We start from the raw sequence: 22,626 nt of genomic DNA, 5'->3' as shown, positions 1-22,626 counted from the left end.
GCGGCGTCCCACAAGGATCCTCGCTCAGCCCCAACGTCTACATGAGCCCCCTCGCAGCCATCGCACGCCAACACAACCTCAACATCATCTCCTACGCCGACGACACCCAGCTGATCCTCTCCCTCACCAACGACCCCGCCAGAGCCAACCTCCAGGAAGAAATGAAAGACATCGCAGAATGGATGAAGCTCAGCCAGCTGAAACTGAACTCAGATAAAACGGAAGTCCTCATCCTGGGAACATCCCCCTCCGCCTGGGACGACTCCTGGTGGCCCCCTGCCCTGGGCTCCGCTCCAAAGCCAACGGACCATGCTCGCAACCTGGGCTTCATCCTGGACTCCTCCCTCACAATGACCAAGCAAGTCAACGCCGTCTCGTCATCCTGCTTCAACACCCTGCGCATGCTCCGAAAAATCTTCCGGTGGATCCCCACCGACACCAGGAAGACGGTCACCCAGGCCCTCGTCACCAGCCGTCTGGACTACGGAAACACCCTCTACGCTGGAACCACAGCCAAACTACAGAAAAGACTCCAGCGCATACAGAACGCCTCTGCACGACTTATCCTGGACACCCCCCACTTCAGCCACATCTCTCCCCAGCTGAGAGACCTGCACTGGCTCCCCATCAGCAAGAGGATCACGTTCAGACTCCTCACCCATGCACACAAGGCTCTCCACGACATGGGACCCACATACCTCAACAACCACCTCACATTCTACACACCCACCCGCCACCTCCGCTCCGCCAGCCTCGCCCTCGTCACCGTCCCGCGCATCCGCAACACCACCGCCGGAGGAAGATCCTTCTCCTACCTGGCGGCCAAGACATGGAACTCCCTCCCCACCCACCTACGACTGACCCAGAACCATCTCTCCTTCAGGAAACAGCTCAAGACCTGGCTCTTCGAGCAGTAGCGGATCCCCCTCCCCCCAGCGCCTTGAGACCCTACGGGTGAGTAGCGCGCTTTACAAATTCATTGATTGATTGATTGATTGGAAATCTGCTGCTGGTATTCAAAGTGCATGTTTCAGTCTGCATGTCAGAATTTTTTTATGAAATAGAAGACGATTTGAGAAGTCAAAATGTGCCCTAATTTTTCTTTCTGCAGCACTAATCATAATTTCCATGGCAAAATGAACCCCCTCATTTTGTTCCTTTGTAAATTAAATGTTTTAAGTGTTACCACTTTATTCCAATCAAGATGGCTTCAGGTGTTCCATACTTTTGTCATAAGTAAGACTGTTAGCGCTCTAGTTGTTCGTTAGAACACTCTGGGATATTCTGTCATTGGGCTATACTTGGGCTACATCTGGGTGATATTTGGGCTACATTTGGGCTCTTTTGTCTCTGGTGGCCATTTTGGGAGACTTATTTGTTATGAAGTTTCCTAGTTTCTTCATTTACTACAGTGCCCTCGGTAGGAAATACTTTCAGTTTTTTACTTTGATTCCATCAAGAAGGCATTCAGATGTGTCACACATTTGCCATAAATTCAGAATGTTAGCACTCTAGTTGCTTATTAGATCACTGTAGTAAAGCTACTGCCCACCAGGGAAGTCTGCTGCTGGTATTGAAAGTGCATGTTTCAGTCTGCATGTCAGAATGTTTTAATGAAATAGGAGAGGATTTGAGAAGTCACTCAAAATGTGCCCTAATTTTTCTTTCTGCAGCACTAATCATACTTTCTATGGCAAAATAAACCCCCTCATTTTGTTCCTTTTTAAATTAAATGTTTTAAGAGTTACCACTTTATTCCAATCAAGATGGCTTCAGGTGTGCAATACGTTTGTCATAAGTAGGACTGTTAGCGCTCTAGTTGTTCTTTAGAACACTCTGGGAAGCTGCAGTAGAACACAGAGGAATCAACTGACAGTCTCTGCCCTTGTTGGATGTACATGTTTTACTGAGAATGTCAGACTTTATTCTCACATGACTGAGAAAGATAATGTGAATTTACAGAAAATATGCTCTCAGTTTAGCGTATAGATCACCTTCCAAACCTCTGTGGGAAAAGCATGAGAAAATAGTTTTCTCTCAAACATGATTCATGATATCACAGCAGAAGTCTTTTTCACATGGTAAAATCACCTTAGAACACACCACAATTCCTAAAATGATTATGGTAGCATCAACAAATGATTTATAATGTAACTAAAGTCTTAAAACCTTCTATTAACTGCAATGCTTTTTAATGAGGTGCTATCATGTATATTGGTCCCAAGATGGCTACCAACACTTCTTGGATGAAGTACTGACAGCCAATCAGATCTCACGATGAGATGTGTGGTTAGGCTCCGCCCAGATATATCTATCTTATTAACTCTAATTTTCTCAGGGACTACTGAACGGATTTACACCATTTAAGCAAAAGGCACGAGTCTGAGCTGAGGACTACCTCTTTGCCAAATTTGGTGTAATTCCGTTCAGCATTTCGGGCTGTAGCTGCGTCAACAGGTCCTATGGGAAAATGCATGGGGAAAACGTGTTTTGGGACCCCCCTTTTTTCTCGGCCCCTGCTTGACGAATCACCATGAAATTTTCAGGATAGGAGCGGACCGGAGCTAGCCAAAAGTTTGGAAAATTTTGCGAAGATTCGTCAATCAGCGCCAACGTTATTCCAAATAGAATGTTGCGGATTTCCTATGGAAAATAGGTCCTACCTATAACTACCTACTGGCGACTGCCAGTAGGTAATATAAATTTGACAAAATATGTTGCACAGATATATTTTCATAACTTTTGTTTTTGTAATGTTATATTAAAAGTTAACATTCAATAATGATAAAAATAATAATAAAAAGTTACCCTGAACTGATGAGGTTGCATTTTATATCCCCAGTATTGACAAGTAAGTGAATTTATTTTCTGCCTCGGTGTCTTCAGTGATAGCATCTCTGGAGAAGCCAAAGGCTGATGAAAAACGACGTCCTGTTCCAGCTTCAAAGGCGCATGGGACCACCAGGAGAGACGTCCATGTTAGGATCTGGGATATTATTGTGATTTATGTACATGCAAGAAGCAAGAAACACCTCAAGCAATTTCATATCTAGAACTGTAAGTAGCTGTTCTCACTGATGACACTCATGAGGTCCTTAGCTTTATTATTTAACCCACAGATTTCAAGGCTAGTGTTCAATAGTAGAAGACTGCAGCTGTGATTTAAGTACAGCACAGTGACGCTCTGTTCTGGAACATGCCTCAAATCTAATTCAGGTGCTGAGCACCAATAACAATGTCAAGGTAACCTTTGCGTGTGGGGCATGCTGCTTCTTTCAGCACGCAGCAGATCCTTGCAAGACCAATGTACCTACGCTGATGTTGGATGTTTCTGGAGAACGATTGTTTCCCAATGAGGACTCAAACTTAAAAGAAGCAAATTAGGATCCGTCAAAGTAACTGCCTCTCCAAATACCATATGGCCGCCATGTGGTGGACCCAAAATGTCAATGACACCTCAAGGAAGCAATGGCTGAGGTCTAGCAAACAGCTAAAGCTGTCTCACCAGACCAACAAATTGACTGATGCATGAAGTCGTAGTACTGAACAATCTACGTATTCCGATCTCGCAAATATTGGTGCGCAGAGGCCCTTCGTTGTGAGCTGATTCTAGCACCCAACCCTTATTATCAGGTGTTAAATTGTCGATGTTTAGAGAACACTTTTCACCTCTGACAAATTAGTGTAGGAGATCTTGTCAGCATTTTTTTTATTAAATGGAAGCTTTAAAGCACCATGTGAGACAGAAAAACGAAATAATGAGATGAAGATGCTTTCTGTTATTATTGAACTTAATGCAATGATTCATAATTATGTCCATTAAAGATCAGCAGCGCTCCTCATGAAAAGTAAAGCATTCCAACAACATTACCACAAACCCATTTAAAATATGCGTTCTTCTGCTCTGTCCCTTCCTATTGGAATATAGATGCAGAAATGGTGCGAGGAGTTTCAATACTTCAAGCAAAATAGAACTGTGCATGCCAGAGAGCTCTCTGTATACTTAGGGGGTGGGAGGCCTTTGCATTAGTTAAGTGATATCAAGGGCCCTTTATAAATACACTATTGCACTTGCAAAAAAATGTTGGGAAATGGACTAATGGTCAGCCCTGAAACAGGCTCTAGCGGTCAAAGACATGAAAGTCTGCTTTGGAGCCAAACATAGCGGTTGACAGTTGGAAAGAGCATTTTCAGGCCCTTTATGCTCTATAGGAGGGTGAGGTCAGTACTCAGAGCCTAAAAACCCATCCATCACAAAGCTCCCACGCAGAGACCCCTGAGTTAACTTTGACAGAAGTTATTTTTGCTGTAAGAAGAATAGCTCCTGCCAAAGCCCCAGGATTGGACAAGATACCTGGGGAGTTTTTCCGTGCCGAGCCTAATATCTGGAGGCCCTACCTGTGGGTGCTCTTTAATGCTGTATTACAAGGGATGGCACTTCCTGCAACCTGAGCTGGGGCTGAGACTCTTCCAGTATACAAAAAAGGGCCCCCCTTATTACCCATCAACTATAAACCGATCAGTTTGATCGATGTATCACAAAACATTTTTGCCAGGATCCTACTGGATCGTCTACAGACCTGGTAGAAGGAACATAAGGTTATGAGTCCCTTACAAGCTGGCTTCAGGGAAAAAACATCCACTATCGACCAAATCTTTCGGCTCCAACTCCTCTACTGGAAATCAGTGTATGTGGAAGGTGGTAGTCTCTACTTGGTCTTTGTGGATCTTAAAAGTGCCCTTGATCTGGTCCCCAGAGATGCCCTCTGGGTGGTATTGAGCGACCTTGGAATCCCACATTATCTTTTAACATGTTCAGAAGACTGCATGAGGGCAACTATGCCCAAATCAGGTTTGGGAAGCATGGGGCACTTACTCCACCTATCCCAATTAATAAAGGAGTTAGACAGGGTTGTGTGCTCGCCCCCACCCTGTTCTGTATTTACATCAATGGACTGATTAGTGCACTGAGTGGACTGAAGGACATAGACGCCCCTAAGTTAGTGCACAAGTTAATCCCAGCAATGATGTTTGCAGATGACACCCTCCTGCTTTCTAAATCTCCGAAGGGCATCCAGAGAATCCTTGATGGGTTCTGTCAGTTTAGTAGAAATTGGGGGCTGGAGATCCATATCCAAAAGACAAAATACATGGTCTTCAACCCCGCTAGCACAACCCACCCCAACCCAAACATGAATGGCATACAACTTGAGAGGGTATCTGTTTTTGACTACCTAGGTCTCACCCTAACTGGAAAAATGGACTGGGGGGCCACAAATGGATAAGTCAAGCGTTAAGTTAGCCCAGACCGCTGGCAGGCTGGCCACGCTATACAGGAACTCTTTTCACAAGCCTGTAGGACCGGTTATAGAGATCTATAAAACCCAATTAAGGAGTGCTGCTATGTATTGGGCCGAACTTTGGAGGCATCGTCTTCCTAAGACCATTATTAAAACTGAGAATAGTTTTCTCAGACAGCTGTGAGTTCCCCACTTGTTTCCCTGCGTTTGGATTTAGGGGTGAGACCCATTGTAGAGGAAATTGGCTGTAGACCCCTATTATTCCGACGGCGACTAAGGGTGACCCCTGAACTGGCTGAATATAGGTCCGAGCTACAAGAACTTCTGGGACTCCCCGGTATAGGCAAACTGGCTTGGTTTGCATATATCAGGGAAGGTCTCCATACCATAGGTAGAGCTACCCCATGGAGCAACCCGGAGATAGCTTGTGCTGCAATCTCACACACCCAAACTAGTCACCAGCTACAGGGGGGGAGGGAGGGAGGGCTCGACCAACTCCATGAAAACTTTGCCACTGGTTCTCTAACAGTTACATTTTGGGAAGTAAAGGATACCTATAATTTGGAGCCATGCTTAGATGAAATACAACCGGCCCTAGCTAGGCGACTTGCGTACAATTCAGGCACGGCTCTCTCCCTCTGCGTGCATTTACTAATAAATGGTCCCGCAGCCCTGCCCTGGGGTACCCAGCATGCAGCAGGGGAGAGGAGACCGAACTCCACGTATTTTTCTTCTGTCCTCGATATCAAAATATTAAACTAAGATGGTTGGTACGATTGTGCAGGAACTTAGGTACATGACACTGTTTAGAAGCATTTAGGCTCCTAAAACACAACACTCAATCGTCAATTGTTTATGCTGTATCCCGTTTTTTAAGCTCGTTGTGGTGAGAGCGAAAGGCTTTTTTAGGAACCAACAATGGATTTAACACTGACTGATCTTTTATCCGTTACTGTAATAATTTTTTCTTGCTTTATCTGGGTTTTAGCTTTGCAACCAGTTTTTACATATTGTATGTGTTTGAGAATGCTCCTTTATGGTCCACGGATCGAAATAAAGAAATATTGGTGTTGGAGTTAAGTAATGCCAACAGGTGGTGCCTTCAATCCTTACCTCGCATTATAGAGATGCCAGCCTTGTATTCAAGCCCCCAAGCAGTACAACTCCATTTGCTTCTCTGTAAGCTCTGTACCCAATCCCCGAATCATACCTGCAAGTAGTGGATAACTCCCTCCTAGCTCTAAGGGCAAGCCGTGTTTTAACTCCCTCCCCCCTCTATGAGCAGCTCTCGGCAGCTTCATGTAGTTAGATCCACAATTTATATTTCACCCATAATATAATGAATGAAATGAGCTTTATTTCGATAAAAATATATCTTAAAAGCATATACATTTATGACATAAACAAATATATAAAAAGATAATAATATAATAAATATAGATCAACGTGAAATAACTCCTCCTTTCAAGATGGACTCGCCTGAACTGGAAGACAGCTCTTGTAACGTTTAGACTCGAGCACAATACTCTACGAAATGAAGAGTGATATCCCACATAATACAATACAGAGCCGGTGTCGTCAATACTTACAGTGACATTTCCATCAAGGAAAAGGGTCAAAACAAACGTTGTAAAGAATGCGAAACGCAAAAATTACTTTTCAATTAGTGGTGTTGTGTAAATTGTAGTTGAAGGAAAGTGTAAAACTGCCCAGCACCAAGGGACAAAATCTATTCTGAAAGGACACCTGTTAAAAATGTGTTTTTTTAAACAAAACTTTGCTTTTCTGGTCGTTGTAACTGAAGGTCTGGAACGGTAGTAAATCAACCCAGTGTACTTGTAGTATTTGCCACACAAGAGATGGCACAAAAACATTTTAAGAATGCCCTTTAACTAGTAATAGAATAATTATTTGGCAGACGGTTATGTCTTTCCTTTCAGAATGTGGGAAGGAAACAATATAGGTTTAGTCAGACATTCTGGCCAGTGGTGCTGCAAACCCTATCGTGGAAAAATGTTCCTGAACATTAAGTCCCAGCACCCTTTCAAGCGACTTCAATAGAACTTGTAAGGAAACCGCAACTTACTTGAAGAACCCGCTGAGTGTCTGTGTGCCTGGCTGGGCCTTTCCGAGCTCTGAGTCAAAGCACTGCCGCTGGTCACGGACACGAGGTCGACGTCCATGGGCTCTCTGCCGACAAGGCTGGCCTGGGAGCAGTGGGGGAGAATGTATACAATCATGAAACCTCACTATGACATGCTGTCGATGCAGCTCATGTTACCCCCGCATAAACAAACAGACCATGTCAAACAGGCGTCTTCAAACCCCACGGCCCCGCAGAACAAATGCACTATGTCAAAGCACTTTTGTAAATAAGAAACGATTAAAAAATTGTGGCTTGCAAAGCGAGTCGGCTCTGCAACAAAAGAAAACATTTCGGCGCAGTCGTTCTGCAGGAAAGCGATCTTGTAGACAACTGATGAAACATTAAACAGCTTAAGGTCTTTTATGGGGCGGTGTACAATTTAAGAGCTCGTTATATGCCAGATATGCCACAGAGCATTATTTCTGGTTCTATGCAAGTGCTATCCAGAGTAGGGCTCGGTTATACCAATCAAGTCATTTTCTATTTCAGCTGCAGCTCGTTATCCTGGGCCGCTAAAATGTGTGCTCATCACGGAAGAGCACAGACTGAAGGGAAATGCAGTGTTTACTTCTGCAGTACATCACTCATATGCGAAGAGCTTATGGTAAGGATGGATTCACGCTTTTCAAACGGGGCACACCACATGCACCTAGAGCGGTATTGTATATGGCTGTGCTACCAATAACATTACTTCTACCTATACTTTATTAGTTCTTGTGGCAGATTACACATAGTCTTAAAGAAAGGGCTGCGCCGGGTGCTTCAGGGAACCTCTCTGTTATAAGCATGGTGCAGAAGCATTGTTTGCTCGTCTGCATAGAGGCTCCTGCGCCATATTATAGACACAGGCACGTGGGCAAAGAGGCACTCGAGAAACACTAGCTGTACAACATAGGACGTGGAACACAGTTTGGGACCCATAAAGGAGCTGTTGGGAGATGGGGCGGAGAACGCTTGATCCAAGAACGCCCCCAAGAATGTGGATCACTCGTAGACTGCACCCGGGGCGTTATTGAAAATGATGCCCCCCTCACCACCCCCCAGAATGTGAAGAGAGACCCTCAGTCTACCATATCTCACAGATAATCATTGGGCTTTGGTGGTATGGGAGCCCCCTTAAGGGTTGGGGGTCCCTGGAAGATTGCTCCTGCACCACAGGGGGCGTGCATTACGTCCTTGGACTGCACCCCTATGCAGGGCAAGGCACCGCCGCCTTCCAAAGTCTGAGTGGGATCTGGCTATAGTGAAACGCACGTGGGTTAGACCTCCGCGCTGTCTTTAATTGCTGCGCTTCCTCTGTTGCATGCGTTGAAAAGAGCTTGTTTTTCATCCAAACAGGAGTGAGGCCCAAACTGCACCAGGCGCACACAATGAACTCGCTCTCCTGTGGAAAAGGGACCTGTGCGCTGCTTACATAATCGGGTCATTGATGTCATAATCCAACCGTTTTGTTTGTGAGTGTGTGCAGGGACTTTGGGAGCGACCATGTGGATTTCAAGCAATGAGATCTGTCGACTGAAAGCTGCAACACCGCCTTCGACTTACTGGAATATGTGCTCTGTGTTTTTAGTTGAGGTTCTGGAACTTTGGCATATTCACAGTAGAAACAGGCATATTAAGCTGAACCTATGTTGGTAGGTTTCCAAAAAGTTGGATTGATGTCATCAGGTGGCGTGTCGTTTCCAGGTAAACATGAAATGCCCATGAGCCATCTGGTTTGTGCTGCATGTTCACAAGGCGTGTTCCTCCAAGCGATAGTGAGCTTGCTGTGTCGTTGTGCAGAAACTGCAAAAACAACAATTGATGGACAGAATGCAGAGCAATGTCATACATTCACCCCAGTACAGGTCTTCCCTGGACTGGAAACAAGCATCCTGGGACCAGTTTCATAGCCCCAAATTGGCAGGGTATGTCCAGACGTGGGTCCCTTGCTCACTTTTCCACTGGATTCAAGCTAGCCTAGTGTTAGCACGAAACCGGTCCAGGATGCTTGTTTCTGGTCCAGGGAAGACATAGCTTGGCAGTTTGAGCTGGACTATTCCCATGAGGCACAGGGTCAAGACTGATTTGCATATGCTGGGTCTGAACTGGGGTGGCGATGTGAGCTAAAGAACGATGATAGATTAAACCCAGATCTGTGCCTGGGGGACAGTGCCTGAAAAGTTTCAGTGCTCCGTCCATCATCTTCTTGTGTTTGCGTTGTGAAGAAACTGACAGAAGGTTTGATTTTGAGTTCGGTGGACAGGTTACTCTGTCACAAATATGACAGATATCCTGTCCGCCTTATTACAAGTGCATTAGAGTACAGCGTACGGGTTACTGCGTCACAAATGTGACGAATATTCTGACTGCCACATTACAAGTGCCATTGGATATAATGCCCTTGTATTATGGAATATCCATCATGTTTGTGGCGGAGTAACCCATCCACCGAACTATAAATCAGACCCAGAGACTCAAATGTCAGAAGAGAAACTTCCACAAAGTTGCTGCACCCCGTCAAATGCCCACAATGCCAAGTGCCTGTGGACTGCGACATTCATCACCAGGGTGTTAAGATTGGAACCTTGCCATAAAATTTGACTCTCAGATCTCCTTAACAAGCCTCTCACCAAATAGCATTCCTGGACAGAGCTATACTGCAACCACCACATTTTTATTTGCTTAGCAATAACTCACAAGATACCCCAAAAAAGAGCTGGAATGGTGTCTAGCCTGGACACTCGAATCTGTTCTTTCAGTAACGTGAAAAAGAAAGTACCCCCCACCCCCTGAAGATTATATAGTTTTAACAGTGCTTAGTTTTAGATGGCAGGAGGGGACCACTAGCACTCAATATGAGGGACCAGCACTTATTTTGCCTCATCAGACTTTAAACCAGAGCAAGACAGAGAAAAACACAAAAGAGAGAAAGAAGGAAAAACAGTGACAAAGGTAGAAAGACGGCATGAAAAGGAACCTGCTAGAATGAGATAACCTGGCAGGAGTATCGGGTGGTGGCTAATCAGCCTTGGTACTCATCAGCCCGACATTCAATAGTGCGGGCCACAGGTTTCGGAGCGAAACATTGCACCCCTGTGCTCCCTCTTTTACAAATTCAAGCACTGGGTTGTACACAGTATTATAGTGCTCACTATGTCCTAACAATAGAGAATTCTAACCTCATGACAAATAACTTATACAAATGTCCCTTTCTTATCATTTAATAGACAAAAACATTGAAATCCAAGATTCGGAAGCCTTGTGTGAAATGGTCAGTGCACACTTACTGCTTTTGTATCAACAATGATTAGAACTAAGTGCTGCTAAGCAAGTGCATACGATTACTCGATGATCAGGAAGTGAAACTACTTATATATAAAATCAGGACCTCCCAAGTAATGTTTAAAAGAAATGTTTGCGTCAAGTTACTGCTGATGATGCTGGTTCCAAACATCACTGAATCATGGGATTCACTACCTTTTCACACAAGGTTACTGAATATCGGCTGAATGTATTTGTTATTTAAATAATGATAAAGTAAATTTGTTCGTGTTAATCACATGAAAGATCATGAAGATACTGACAGGGTCTTCTACGTAGATCTAGAATTCAAACATAGATTTAGCAAATGAGAAGTAAAAATGTAGAGGTAAAACCTTTTGCTACAGCATAGTGAATGTTTCGTATCCAAATATTAACCCTTAACCTAAGACGCAAGTGTTACGCCCTCCTTAGCTCTCATCCTAACATTTTTACCATTACATACATGTTATCACTGCATAGGAACACCATAGTACCCCAACATACCACCTCCATGTCACACTTGTCCCATCCCTTCTTTTTCTTGCACAGTCTCTTACACCATCGCTTATACCTTCCTTTAGTCTAACCCTAACCCAACTTTGACCTCATCCCCGACTCCAGCCGTAACCCTTAACTGAATACTGACTGTAATCCATCTCCAATCTTAATCATAATTCTTTGTCTTACATGTCTATAACTCTAGCCCAAAGGCTAGAGGATAAAGGTAACAAGTTAACCTATTAAATCCTCTCACGTATTCGCTATCTTTTACCCTAATCTTAACCCTAAACCTTAACTCTAACCTAAACATACATCTTACCGCTCTACAGCCATCATGTCAAACCTCACACTAACTGTAACCCCTCACCATAACCTAATCCTAATCGTAAACTTCCCCCTAACCAAATGCCTTACCCAAACCCTAAACCAAGCTTTTTTATCAATTTTTTGTATAATCTACTTTGTGGAGTATATTTTTCTACTTTTTTTGTCATTCTAACTTTTTTCTAAATGTATTAACTGCAAATCATACAGGGGCTGAAGCTGTCCTCAAAACGTGGACAAGAACACCACATTACCAGCCTCTGCTTTCCAAAATGTCCTCGGGAAAGAAGAGAATGCATATTTTTATGTGTGGGACTTGAATGTATCCACTTCTTTGTAGTACACATGCCAACCTCGTTTTATTTGAAACATTTTCCAGTAATTTGTTTTTTTGGCTCATTCTTTCAGAATCCACTCTTTTTCTGTCTATAGAAGCAAGTAGGGTGAAGTTTTAAGGAGGTGGCCTAATTTGTGTGGAGACCGATATTGGTAAAAAATGTTTGCCTTTTCAATGTGTCTCTTAAGGCCCCCTCCCCTTTCCTTTACCTACTGGAGTTGTTCCTGGACATTCACAACTGTAAATGAATAGTCTGAATGTTTTCCAAATGGTTTGAGAGCATTATCAGATAGGAGAATTGCTCCTTTGGTGGGAATCTGTGAGACAAACTCGGTGGAACATAAACCACTGTAAACTCAATGTACAGGAAAGTAGTATTTCACCGTCAATTTCCTAATGCACATCATTGTCAGAAGGTTTGGCACTCCTATTACCATGCACGTTTTATTAGGAAAACATATACTTCTCACCACAAGCTGAACACGACCACCATTAAGTATTTCAGGATCCAGTTCAGGCAAGAAGCGATTGCTGCAAGCAAAAGAATATATGCATGTAAATCATTTTTTAAACATCCAGTTATTTATATGTATTTTTTAATATATTCAGATCACCTGGATTTATCCACAGTGGCAACGGAGCACTATACAATTAAGGACGTTAACAGAGGTAGAGTAACAGTACAGACTTTGTGGATGAGAAGACAAGTTTAATATTCTTGGTACAGGTGAATCTCTAGATCCCCTTCAAGATGTCAACAGAATTGGGTTTAATTTGAGTTTTTCTGGATCCTGGTTTCATATTCATGGTGCTTAGAAGCAGAATGCTTGTTTGAGTGAAAGGTATTTCAGAAACAAAATAATGTACAACTCTGTGTGTTGCTACATTCTTCAAATGTTTTATTCTAATGAAATCCCCTTAAGAATACATACAGGGCCACATGAATCACACAACTGTACATTCACAAACGGTGCAAATCGCTAAATGAGGCTGCTTGCAAATGCAAAATGGCCTTACCGAATGCATTAAAAGCATTTGCAGGCTACACTTTGGTAATCGCAAAAATAGCGATTCCTTAATTTGCAATTGTGAATTGCAAAATGCGATTCGCAATTAGGTAATCACAAAATACATGTATGAACCATTCACAATTCCCAATGAGGCTGACAATGCAATCAGGTGGTAACCAGATGCAAGCTATTTTAACAGGCCCAGAGGTCCTCAGAATGTTTCACAATGAGAGTGCTCTACCTTTTAGCAAGGAGAATGAGGATTCAAGCAGCAGTACAGAGATGGAGGAGGAGACAAGAGCGCGTTTTTAGATCACACGTTATATTGTTTGGGCAGACAGAGAATGAAATCTATGATAAATATAGATTAAATTCAACTATAATCTTAGACCTGTCAGACACGCAGGACCAATGCTATTCCCACACATGTGCAGGTCCTACGTTCATTGCACCTCCTATCTTTAGGGAGCTACCAGGGGGTAATAGCAGCAGGAGGAGTCTCCCAAAGTGCTTGTTAGATTTGGGGGTCTCTAGTTGACAGAGGTAGGTACCTTTGACAAATAGGGACCCTTGCATCTAGTCAGGGTAAGGGGGAACACTCCTAAAATAACCCCTGCTTACCCCCTTGGTAGCTTGGCACGAGCAGACAGGCTTATCTCAGGCAGTGTGTAATGCATTTGTGAACACATACAGTAACCAAGTGACAACACTACAGATAGACACCACATAAGTTTTATATCAAAAATAAGTATTCTTCATATAGACTTATCACAAGACCACAAATGACAAAAATCCACAATACTGTACTTAAAATGGTAGAATTAGCTTAGTTCTCTTTAGATGTTTAAAATGCGACACTTTGAGTTCAATGTCCCTTAAGATGCGGAACGCTATACAATAAAAGTGTTGCAGGGAAGGTGATGCGTAGGTTCCTTACACGCAAGAACGGTGATGCGTTGGGTCCCTACTGCTGCGTAGGGGATGCGTCGGTTCTTCTCTGCGAGGGGAGGTGATGCGTCTGTTTCTTACTGCGCTTCCGTGGTGATGTGGCACGCAAAGACGTGATGCGATGAAGATCCGGTGCAATTAAACAAAGATGGCGTCTTTTTCTTGATGCGACACGATGCGGACCGCGGCAGACCCTGCGACAAGCTTCTCTGTGATGTGGCGGCGTTTGATGTGACGTCGATCCTCTTCTCCGGCGATGTGAGACGCTTCGACAACAATGCAAGCCGCGACAGGCCCTGCGACACGCTTCCCGGTGATGCAGCGGCATCTGATGCGACGTAGATCCTTTTCTCCGGCGATGCGAGGTGCTTCGGGGACCCTGCGATGACTCAACGGTTCTTCTGGGCCACGACAGGCCCTGCGACACGCTTCCTGGTGATGCGGTGGTGTCTGATGCAACATCGATCCTCTTCTTCAGCGATGCAAGGCGCTTTCTTGTTGTTAAGCGACAGCAGCTGTTCAGCGACACGCTTCTTGCCCGTGAGTCGCACTTCCAGCTCCTTGCAACATGCAGTCCCTCAGAAAGCCTCGCAAAACAGCAAGCACTTCCAAAGAACTCTTGGGGAGCTGGTAGGTGAAGTCTGTTGTCCCTGAGACTTCAGCAGGAGGCAAGCTCTTTTCTCAAGCCCTTGGAGATCCTTCACAAGTTGAATAAAGTATACACTAAGTTCCTTTCTCCTCTCTTTGGCAGTCAGGCAACCACTGCAGGCCAATCCCTCAAGCTTAGGGATAGTCTCTCCTCAGTCTCTCTGGTTCCCCTCCTCAGCAAAGGTTTCTTCTTGTTTCCCAAAGTGATCTAAAGTTCTTGGGTTTGGGTCCCAATATTTATACTCAATTTGTCTTTGTTCTCTGAAGGCAGAGAGGCCTTTGCCTAGTCCAAACCAGTTATGGTCAGTCCTGGAGCACTCTGATTACATGACTCCTTCTTTCCTTTCACAGTGCAGGGCAGAGACATCAGACGTACCACGGGAGGTGGAGCCAGCATTGTGGAGGGAAGGCACAGCCCTATTCAGGTCCCAGGTGCAACTCCTCCCACCCATCTGCATGCATATCTCTCTATTCAGTCCTGTGCTGACTCACCCTGTCTTCTGGAATCCCCAGCCCCTGTCACTCAAACTCCAGACAAGGAATACACAACCTAGCAGAGGCAGGCTTGGATGGTTAGACAAGAAAATACCTACTTTCTAAAAGTGGTATTTTCAAACACAGAATGTTAAAACCAACTTCACTAAAATATGTATTTTATCATTCTGAGTTCAGGCATACTAAACTCGAATTTCTACCATGTTCCCTGAGTCAGGTAGGATTATAAGATGTAATAATCAAACTGCCCATTCTGGCCTATAGGGAACAGGTAGCCTTGCAATAGTGAAAAACGAAAATGGCTGTAAATCACTATTAAGACATGCCACACACACCAGGGCATGTCCTACCTTATCCTTACAATGCACCCTGCCCTTGGGCCTACCATAGGGGTGTCTGATCTGAAGAAAAGGGAAGGTTTAGGGACTGGCAAGTGGGTGCACTTGCCCAGTCAGCATGGCAGTACCAGACTGCACAGGCTCTGCAATGGCAGACCTGACACACACTTTTACAGGCTGCTTCTGTGGGTGGAACAATCAGTGCTGCAAGCCCACCAGCAGCATTTGGTTTACAAGCCCTGGGCACTCCTGGTGCACTGTACTAGGGTCTGACAAGTAAACAAAATCAGTCAATCATGGAATCACTAATCCATACATCAACTTACAATAGGGAGAGCACATGCACTTTAGCACTGATCAGCAGTGGTAAAGTGCCCAGAGTCCTAAAACAGCCAACGACAGGTCAGAAAAAATACAGGAGGTAGGCAAAAAGTTCAGGGATGACCTTGCAAAAAGGGCCAAGTCCAACAGTGCTCTGTTGCACTTTTTCAATGCGTTACTGGATGCTATGTTGCAGAGGATACACTAGTACATCAGATTTCATACAATGCCACATGAATTGCAGCTCACTAAATTACAATTTTACCAGGTAGCCCAATTACCCCATGTAATTGGGTGCATTGATGGAATGCATGTAGCTATATGTCCCCCCTTAGTCAATAAGTACGTTTACAGGAACAGGAAATCCTATCATTCACTGAACATCCAAGTCATATGCAATGCCTCACACGTAATCACAGCCATAGTGGCAAGATATCCAGGTAGTACACATGATTCGTTCATCTTTAGACACAGTGGTATACATACACGTTTCCTTGAGAGTGAATTTGGAGAAGGACATCTGCTAGGTAAATGCATGCAACACAGTCCTGCAGACTCTTGATATGGTGACACATTACAGTGAGTAATCTATTTTTTTCCCTGGAGGTGACAGAGCATATGCTGTGCACTCCTTCATTCTCACCCCATACCTAAATACAACTACTCCAAGCGAGCAGCAGTACAATTCTGCGTACAAAGCTACACGCAACGTGATAGAGAGGACCTTCGGATTACTGAAGAGTAGGTTCCGCTGCCTACATAAAAGTGGAGGTGCACTGCAGTACAGACCTGAGATATGATGCAAAAGTGTGGCCGCGTGTGCAATGTTGCACAACATTGTGCCGTCCAGAAGCATACCATTGGACTTACCAGATCCAGACACAGATAAAGAGGATGGGCAATGTAGGGCACGGCAACCTCGAGACGGAACAAGGGCAGCAGAGAGCGGACGTCATGTGGAAATAACAGAATTATTTTTAGGGTGAGTAATGATGAAACAATGCACTTCATGACCTGAATTCTACTGTGTTTTATTTACCTTAATCTCAGGTAAACTGTATGCACACAGGCGTTATCATGATACATGTAGTACCTAACTGGATTTCAAAATACAACATGCACAACAGTCAGTACTGAGTACCACATGCAACAGGTAACCTCCCCTATTGGCATGCCAGGGTCCAATCCCCGTCTATTTTTTATGGCCATGCATAGCACCGGACTGGTCAGTGTGTGCACTGACCTCCCTTTTGAGGCCTCTGACACCGTATTTAGCCTCGCACTTCACCGTATGGTTTCAGTCACTGGGGCAGTGATGTTGCTAATGCTGGAGGCCTCACAATCCCCTGCATCCAGTTCACTTGTCCCAGCTATTGTAGCTGTCTGTAATTGTTTGATAGCATTGGTGACCTGCACCAATCCCCTGGCCACGTCAGAACTACATTGGGCCATTTTCACCTGCATGGCCAAAGTGCGCCTGGACAGCACAAATGTGGTATTGCTCAGGTGGTTGATTGCCCTGGTGTAACCATCAAAATGGCCAATAGGTGGTAGTTTTGTCTGTGATGTGCGGTATACTCCCTCTGCATGGTGTTACAGAGGTCTCTGATGGTGCCTGTCATGTCCCTGAGGATATCTGCATTTGGCCTATGGCCCTCCGCCACTGTGGTGGTCAACTCCCTGATGCAGTCCTTAATGTCCACCATGTTGTTGTTCAGAGACACCAGCTGGGACTGCATTGACCGCATGTGTCTTAATGGCAGGATCTGCACCGTCACCATGGTGCCCTCCAAACTGACAAAGACAGATGAGCCTTCTCCTACCTCAGATGCACCGTGCGCTCTTGCCCTGCGTCTCCTACTTTAGGTGTTGTGGTGCCGCAAGTGGGATTAGTCACTTAGGGGGTGTGCCTGCTCAACTGATGTTGGCTGCAGCTCTTCCTGGGTGTCATTGCCCTCTACCTCGAAATCCGGTATTGGTGACAGTGTACCTGCGTGTTGTTGGTGCAGGTGTCGGTGGCATTGTGGTCACTGTCTCATCTTTACCTGCCAGTGCCTGGACCTACTCTGGCTCACATGTTGCTGTGTCATCAGCCTGTGGCGCTGGTGTATCTGTGAAAGGAACAGTAACAGAACCAGTTCAGTATGATGCTTGTACTATGCTGTTACAATTTTAGTAGAATTTTGGAAAACATTTAATTTGTAAACCAAAACACAGTGTGTCTATTTGTCACATGCATGTGATTTGTATTTGGGCCTATGCTGCTAGATTGCAGCTGCTCTTCTTGCATTTTGTGCTCCTGACAATAATTTCCATAACGCATGGCCAGATAGTAACTAAGATGTGGGCTGGGGTGGCAGTACGACTATATGATTTAGCCTTACTTGGTGTGCTTGTTTAAACTTGTTGGGACAATTGTACTTTGGCATGCATCTTACCTTAGATGGTGCTGGGCGTGCCTGAGATGTCGATGTCTGTTACACCACTGATGGCTTCAGGCAGGAGGGTGGACTCCACCAATTTATCAAGGGGAGTAGATGCAGGCTGAGTGGATGGTCCGCCCCCTGTCTTTTTGGCGTCAGCAAGCCTGCTTGCCACCTCTTCCTTTGCCCCTGTCCGCAGGTCATACCAGCGCTTGCAAATTTCTTCAATTGAGTGCTGTGTGACCCTCCACTGTGCTGATTTTTTTCCTGTGTGTCGAGCCAGGTATTCCTTTTCTCCTACTCAGGAACATGGAGGGTGTTCTTGCAAAACAACTTGTCGTGGCTCTTCACAAGTTCTTCTATTAGGACCTCCAGTTCTTTTTCACTGAACTTCAGTTTTTTTTCTTCCTCCGGCATCCTTTCCGTTGTCCTGGGATGTAATGCTGGGTGTCTACACCTGACTCCTCACTCTGGATGTAATCCTGAAAGTGGTACTGGTGCTCCCTGCCTACTTATCAGCCTCAGGCCCTTGGAAGCAGTATGGGAAGCATCACTTTCCGGTTGTGAGGTCATCATGCTGCTCCTAAGGGCGACATGCGCAATTTGCGAGTACCTATTTGCGATTCGCTATTTTTACCGAATCGCAAATCGGTAATTGCAGTTTGAGACTGTGAATATTAGGAAATTGCTAAAAAATAATTGATGCATCGTATTTTGCCATTGCCTATTTGCGATCCGGTAGTAAAATTAGATTTAGTTACATGTGGCCTATAGTTCTATAAATGTATCATAATGACAATTTTTTAGCTGTGTGTCACACTGCTTTCTGGAACTACTAATCTGTTACGAGCCAGCACAAGGCCTGGCAATCTGCACAATCCAGGTTTTGTGTGGGTGTGAACATTTCATTTGTCAGACCCCGATGCCAGACTCGTGCTTTCAATTACAGCATAGAAAAGGAAAAACAGTCAACTGACTATCAGGCTCAACAGCTGAAGGATATGACAGAAACTTGAAACTGAAAGATTTTAAAATCAAGCACAGTGAGTGACAGCAAGGGCGTCGATTCCAAAAATTCAGGGTTATAGGTCATAGGGTATTTAACATCACATACCTTGTGACACCAAGCCAAGTACATGGCAAGGATTATCCCTTGCCCTGTCATTAGCACATCGACAGCCTCCTGTTTGATGATGAGGGGTTCTGGGGAGGGTAAAGTATTGGAACCCACACAGTAAACAGGGCTCTTGAGACCCTGTTTACATTCTTTTCTGGCGCTTGCTGCATGAGCCCCGAAGCCAGCAACATCAGTGCCCAGAGGAACAAAAGGAAAAATAGAGATAGCAGCTCTTCCCCCTTATAAACGCCCAAGAATGATCGATCGTCTATTAAGTTACTAATTAACAGATTTGTTAAATCAGTCTTTGACGACCAAAGTGAATCTGTTTTGTGTACCATTGAGAAAGTATACACTTTATTTACTTAAGTAAAACATTCTTCGGAAAGTATTGTCTTGCACTCATACAAACTATTTCTATTTTGGCAAATCCATCATATTTTGGAATTAACTGCTATTTTTTTCTGCACAGAAACAATGCTGTGCTTAACTATAGACAGTGGCTTATTGATGTGTCTGTATATGGAGGGCTTAATTCGAAAAGCTTTTTCGGTGCTTCTTAAGTGAAAATTCTGCATGGAAAAGTTTTGAAAGTGCTTGCAGAACTGACAACGGATCCTAAAACCAGTTTGTATGTAGTCTTGTCCCTAATGTATACAGGGATTCTGTTACACCAACCCACATGTTTTTGCCTCAAGTGGTATCTGGGAGAGTAGCTGTGGGCGTTTCCGGGGTAGCACAAGGAATTAGTTGCAAAAAATGTGAATACCAACCCTCCATTATGTTTGTGGCTAATCATTTAAAATTCCTTCCTCACAGGGACCTACATGTAATAACTTACACTTGAATAGATACTTGTGTATCTATCTATCTATATCTATCTATATCCATCTATCTATATATTCACTAAAAAAAACATAGGTTTCAAACACGTTATAGTTAGCTGGACATTTCACTCGTACAAAACCGTTGAAATTCCCCCGTTTTAGTTAGTTCAGCTAACTATAACTCGCGAGACCGCAATCCACTGCTGATGACGTCACATATTACATCACTGTATTCACCAAGATACTGTTAATAAGTCTTTACCAAAAAAACCATTCATTTAGACACTTATTTACCCATTTATTCTTCCATTAACCTTTAGATATACATATATAACAAATATTTATTTTTCAGAAAGACACATATTCACTGGATGATGTCATCAGTGATGTCATCAGTGATGTCATTTGAGAAGTCATCAGTGATGTCATGAGTGATGTCACTGACCATGTCATGAGTGATGTAATATGTGACGTCATCAGCAGTGGATTGCGGTCGCGCGAGTTATAGTTAGCTGAACTTACTATAACGGGGGAATTTCAATGGTTTTGTACGAGTGAAATGTCCAGCTAACTATAACATGTGTGAAACCTATGGCTTTTTCAGTGAATTTGCAAGGTTTTTTAAATGCTAATTCCTAACTATAACGTGTGTGAAACCTATGTTTTTTTAGTGAATTTGTAAGGTTTTTTAAATGCTAATTTATGTATGTATTATTATATTTTTTATATATTTATTTTACAATAAACTACCTATGTATATAGTTATAGATTGACTGTATCCTTTAATATGGAAGGGCTCAGGTCTATTATTTTGAATTTGGATAAAGTTGAACAGCATAGTTAATATCTTCTATAAACTTATAAACAGTTTAAAATGTTTTTTTTCTTTTTTTTAAGGGTTTTTCACGGTGCGCGCACCGTGTGCGCACCTTGCGATTTTTTGAGAAAAAATTAAATGTTTTTTTCACCCTTCGGGGTCCTTCAGGGACCCCCTGACAAAAGCTAGGGGGTCAGGAACTCTCTACCCTGCCCCCTTTTCACGTTCTCCACCTTTCTTTTTCACTGTCACACACAAAATGGCGTCCGACACTTCCTGATTTCGACCGATTGGAATGTTGACTGACATCTAACCACCAATCAGAATTACGCTCGCGGGCATTTGGTGCACGCACGGTGCGCGCACGATGCGCGCATATAGATATTTATGTACTTTTAACTGCAATTTTCTCAGGAACTACTGAACAGATTGACACCATATCTGCAAAAGGCACATGCCTGACCTGAGGACTACCTCTTTGCCAAATTTCATGTAATTCTGTTCAGCCGTTCGGGCTGTACCTTCGACTAAAGGTCCTATGGGAAAATGCATGGGGAAAACGTGTTTTGGGACCCCCCTTTTTTCTCAGCCCCCGCTTGACGAATCACCCCAAGACTTTCAGGGTAGGAGCTGAGCGGAGCGCCCCATTAGTTTTGAAAATTTCACGAAGATAAGTCAACCGGCGCCAAAGTTATTCAAACTAGTATTTTCAGATTTCCTATGGGAACTCGGTCCTAACTATAACTATCTACTGGCGACCGCCAGTAGATAATATATATATATATATATCTTCTGCTTATATTACAGGTGCCTGCCATACAGGTGGACCACTTGGGTGATTGTCAATATTTCAAAAAAAGAACTGGTGGCACTCATGGTTGCAGGTTTATAAAGAATGCTCGGTCGAAACGGTTAGGGGTCCTTACAAGTAAAAACTGTGTATAACATTGCGTTAAATAAGTTTATAAAACTGCACCCACCAGTGCCGCCAATTCCTTTGCTATTACAAAGAATGCTTCAAAGTGGCAGAAAAGGGAGTGGGTTCTTTACACACAGGAGATTGGACCACAATAACAGTATTATAAACACTGCGAGGGTGCTTATGTGAATAACGTTTTATCACTACTATAAGAACATACCAAAGGAATAACCTAATCAGTTGATCATCGTGAAGTTCATTAGATTTAATTTCTGAATTATTTCAGTTAGGTCATAGTTTTGCATCACAACATTGGGATCATACACAGAAAAAACACTAGCATTAAGGCAAACAAAAACACATGCATATGAACGTATAATGCAAGTATCCGGTCACCAGTAAATCAGAACAAAGTCCAATTAAAAGACTCTTTTGGTCAACGGCAACTATATACCAGTTCTAAAATCTAATCACACTACAGTGTGGATAGCCTCTTCATCAAAAGCAGAATGTTTTTTAGAAGGGCCAAAGGATTTTTTATTTTATTTAATTTTGCGCCTTTCACCAAGGGGAGATGGGTCAACATGTTTCGACCTGGTCTTTTTGTGGGGTCTCCTCAGGACTGGGAACTGGACTGCATTTGAAATCTAGTGAGCTAAAGGGCACCCATGTGGCAACGTGAACTGAAAGTGGCACATGCCTTCCTCTTGAGCTAGAGTGACATTAAGGCAGGAAAATTAAAAAGCAACCTGATTATTATAGTTATACAGAAAATAGTTTGTAAGAGCTGCGGTAGTAAAATTTATGTTGTGATGGCACTGAATACCTGTTATCAAGGGACTGTACTGCGATTTTTAGCAGGATCAAAGT

General features: G+C 43.7%; 1 protein-coding gene across 1 annotated transcript in view; it reads right to left on the bottom strand.

Moving 5' to 3' along the window:
* The window catches only part of LRRIQ1 (leucine rich repeats and IQ motif containing 1), a 1,142,626-nt gene that overhangs the window by 142,053 nt on the left and 977,947 nt on the right, over nt 1-22,626 (bottom strand). The window contains exons 24-25 of the mRNA XM_085653925.1: nt 12,364-12,424; nt 7,387-7,507 (exon numbers count right to left, since the gene is read on the bottom strand). Of these exons, the coding sequence (XP_085510051.1) occupies nt 7,387-7,507; nt 12,364-12,424 (182 nt within the window). The remainder of the gene's footprint in view (nt 1-7,386; nt 7,508-12,363; nt 12,425-22,626) is intronic.

This window comes from Triturus cristatus, chromosome 4_1 (assembly GCF_964204655.1).
Source record: "Triturus cristatus chromosome 4_1, aTriCri1.1, whole genome shotgun sequence".
Taxonomy (NCBI): domain Eukaryota; kingdom Metazoa; phylum Chordata; class Amphibia; order Caudata; family Salamandridae; genus Triturus; species Triturus cristatus.
The sequence above is the reverse complement of the archived record's forward strand: the minus strand, read 5'-3'. Positions and strand labels throughout refer to the sequence as shown.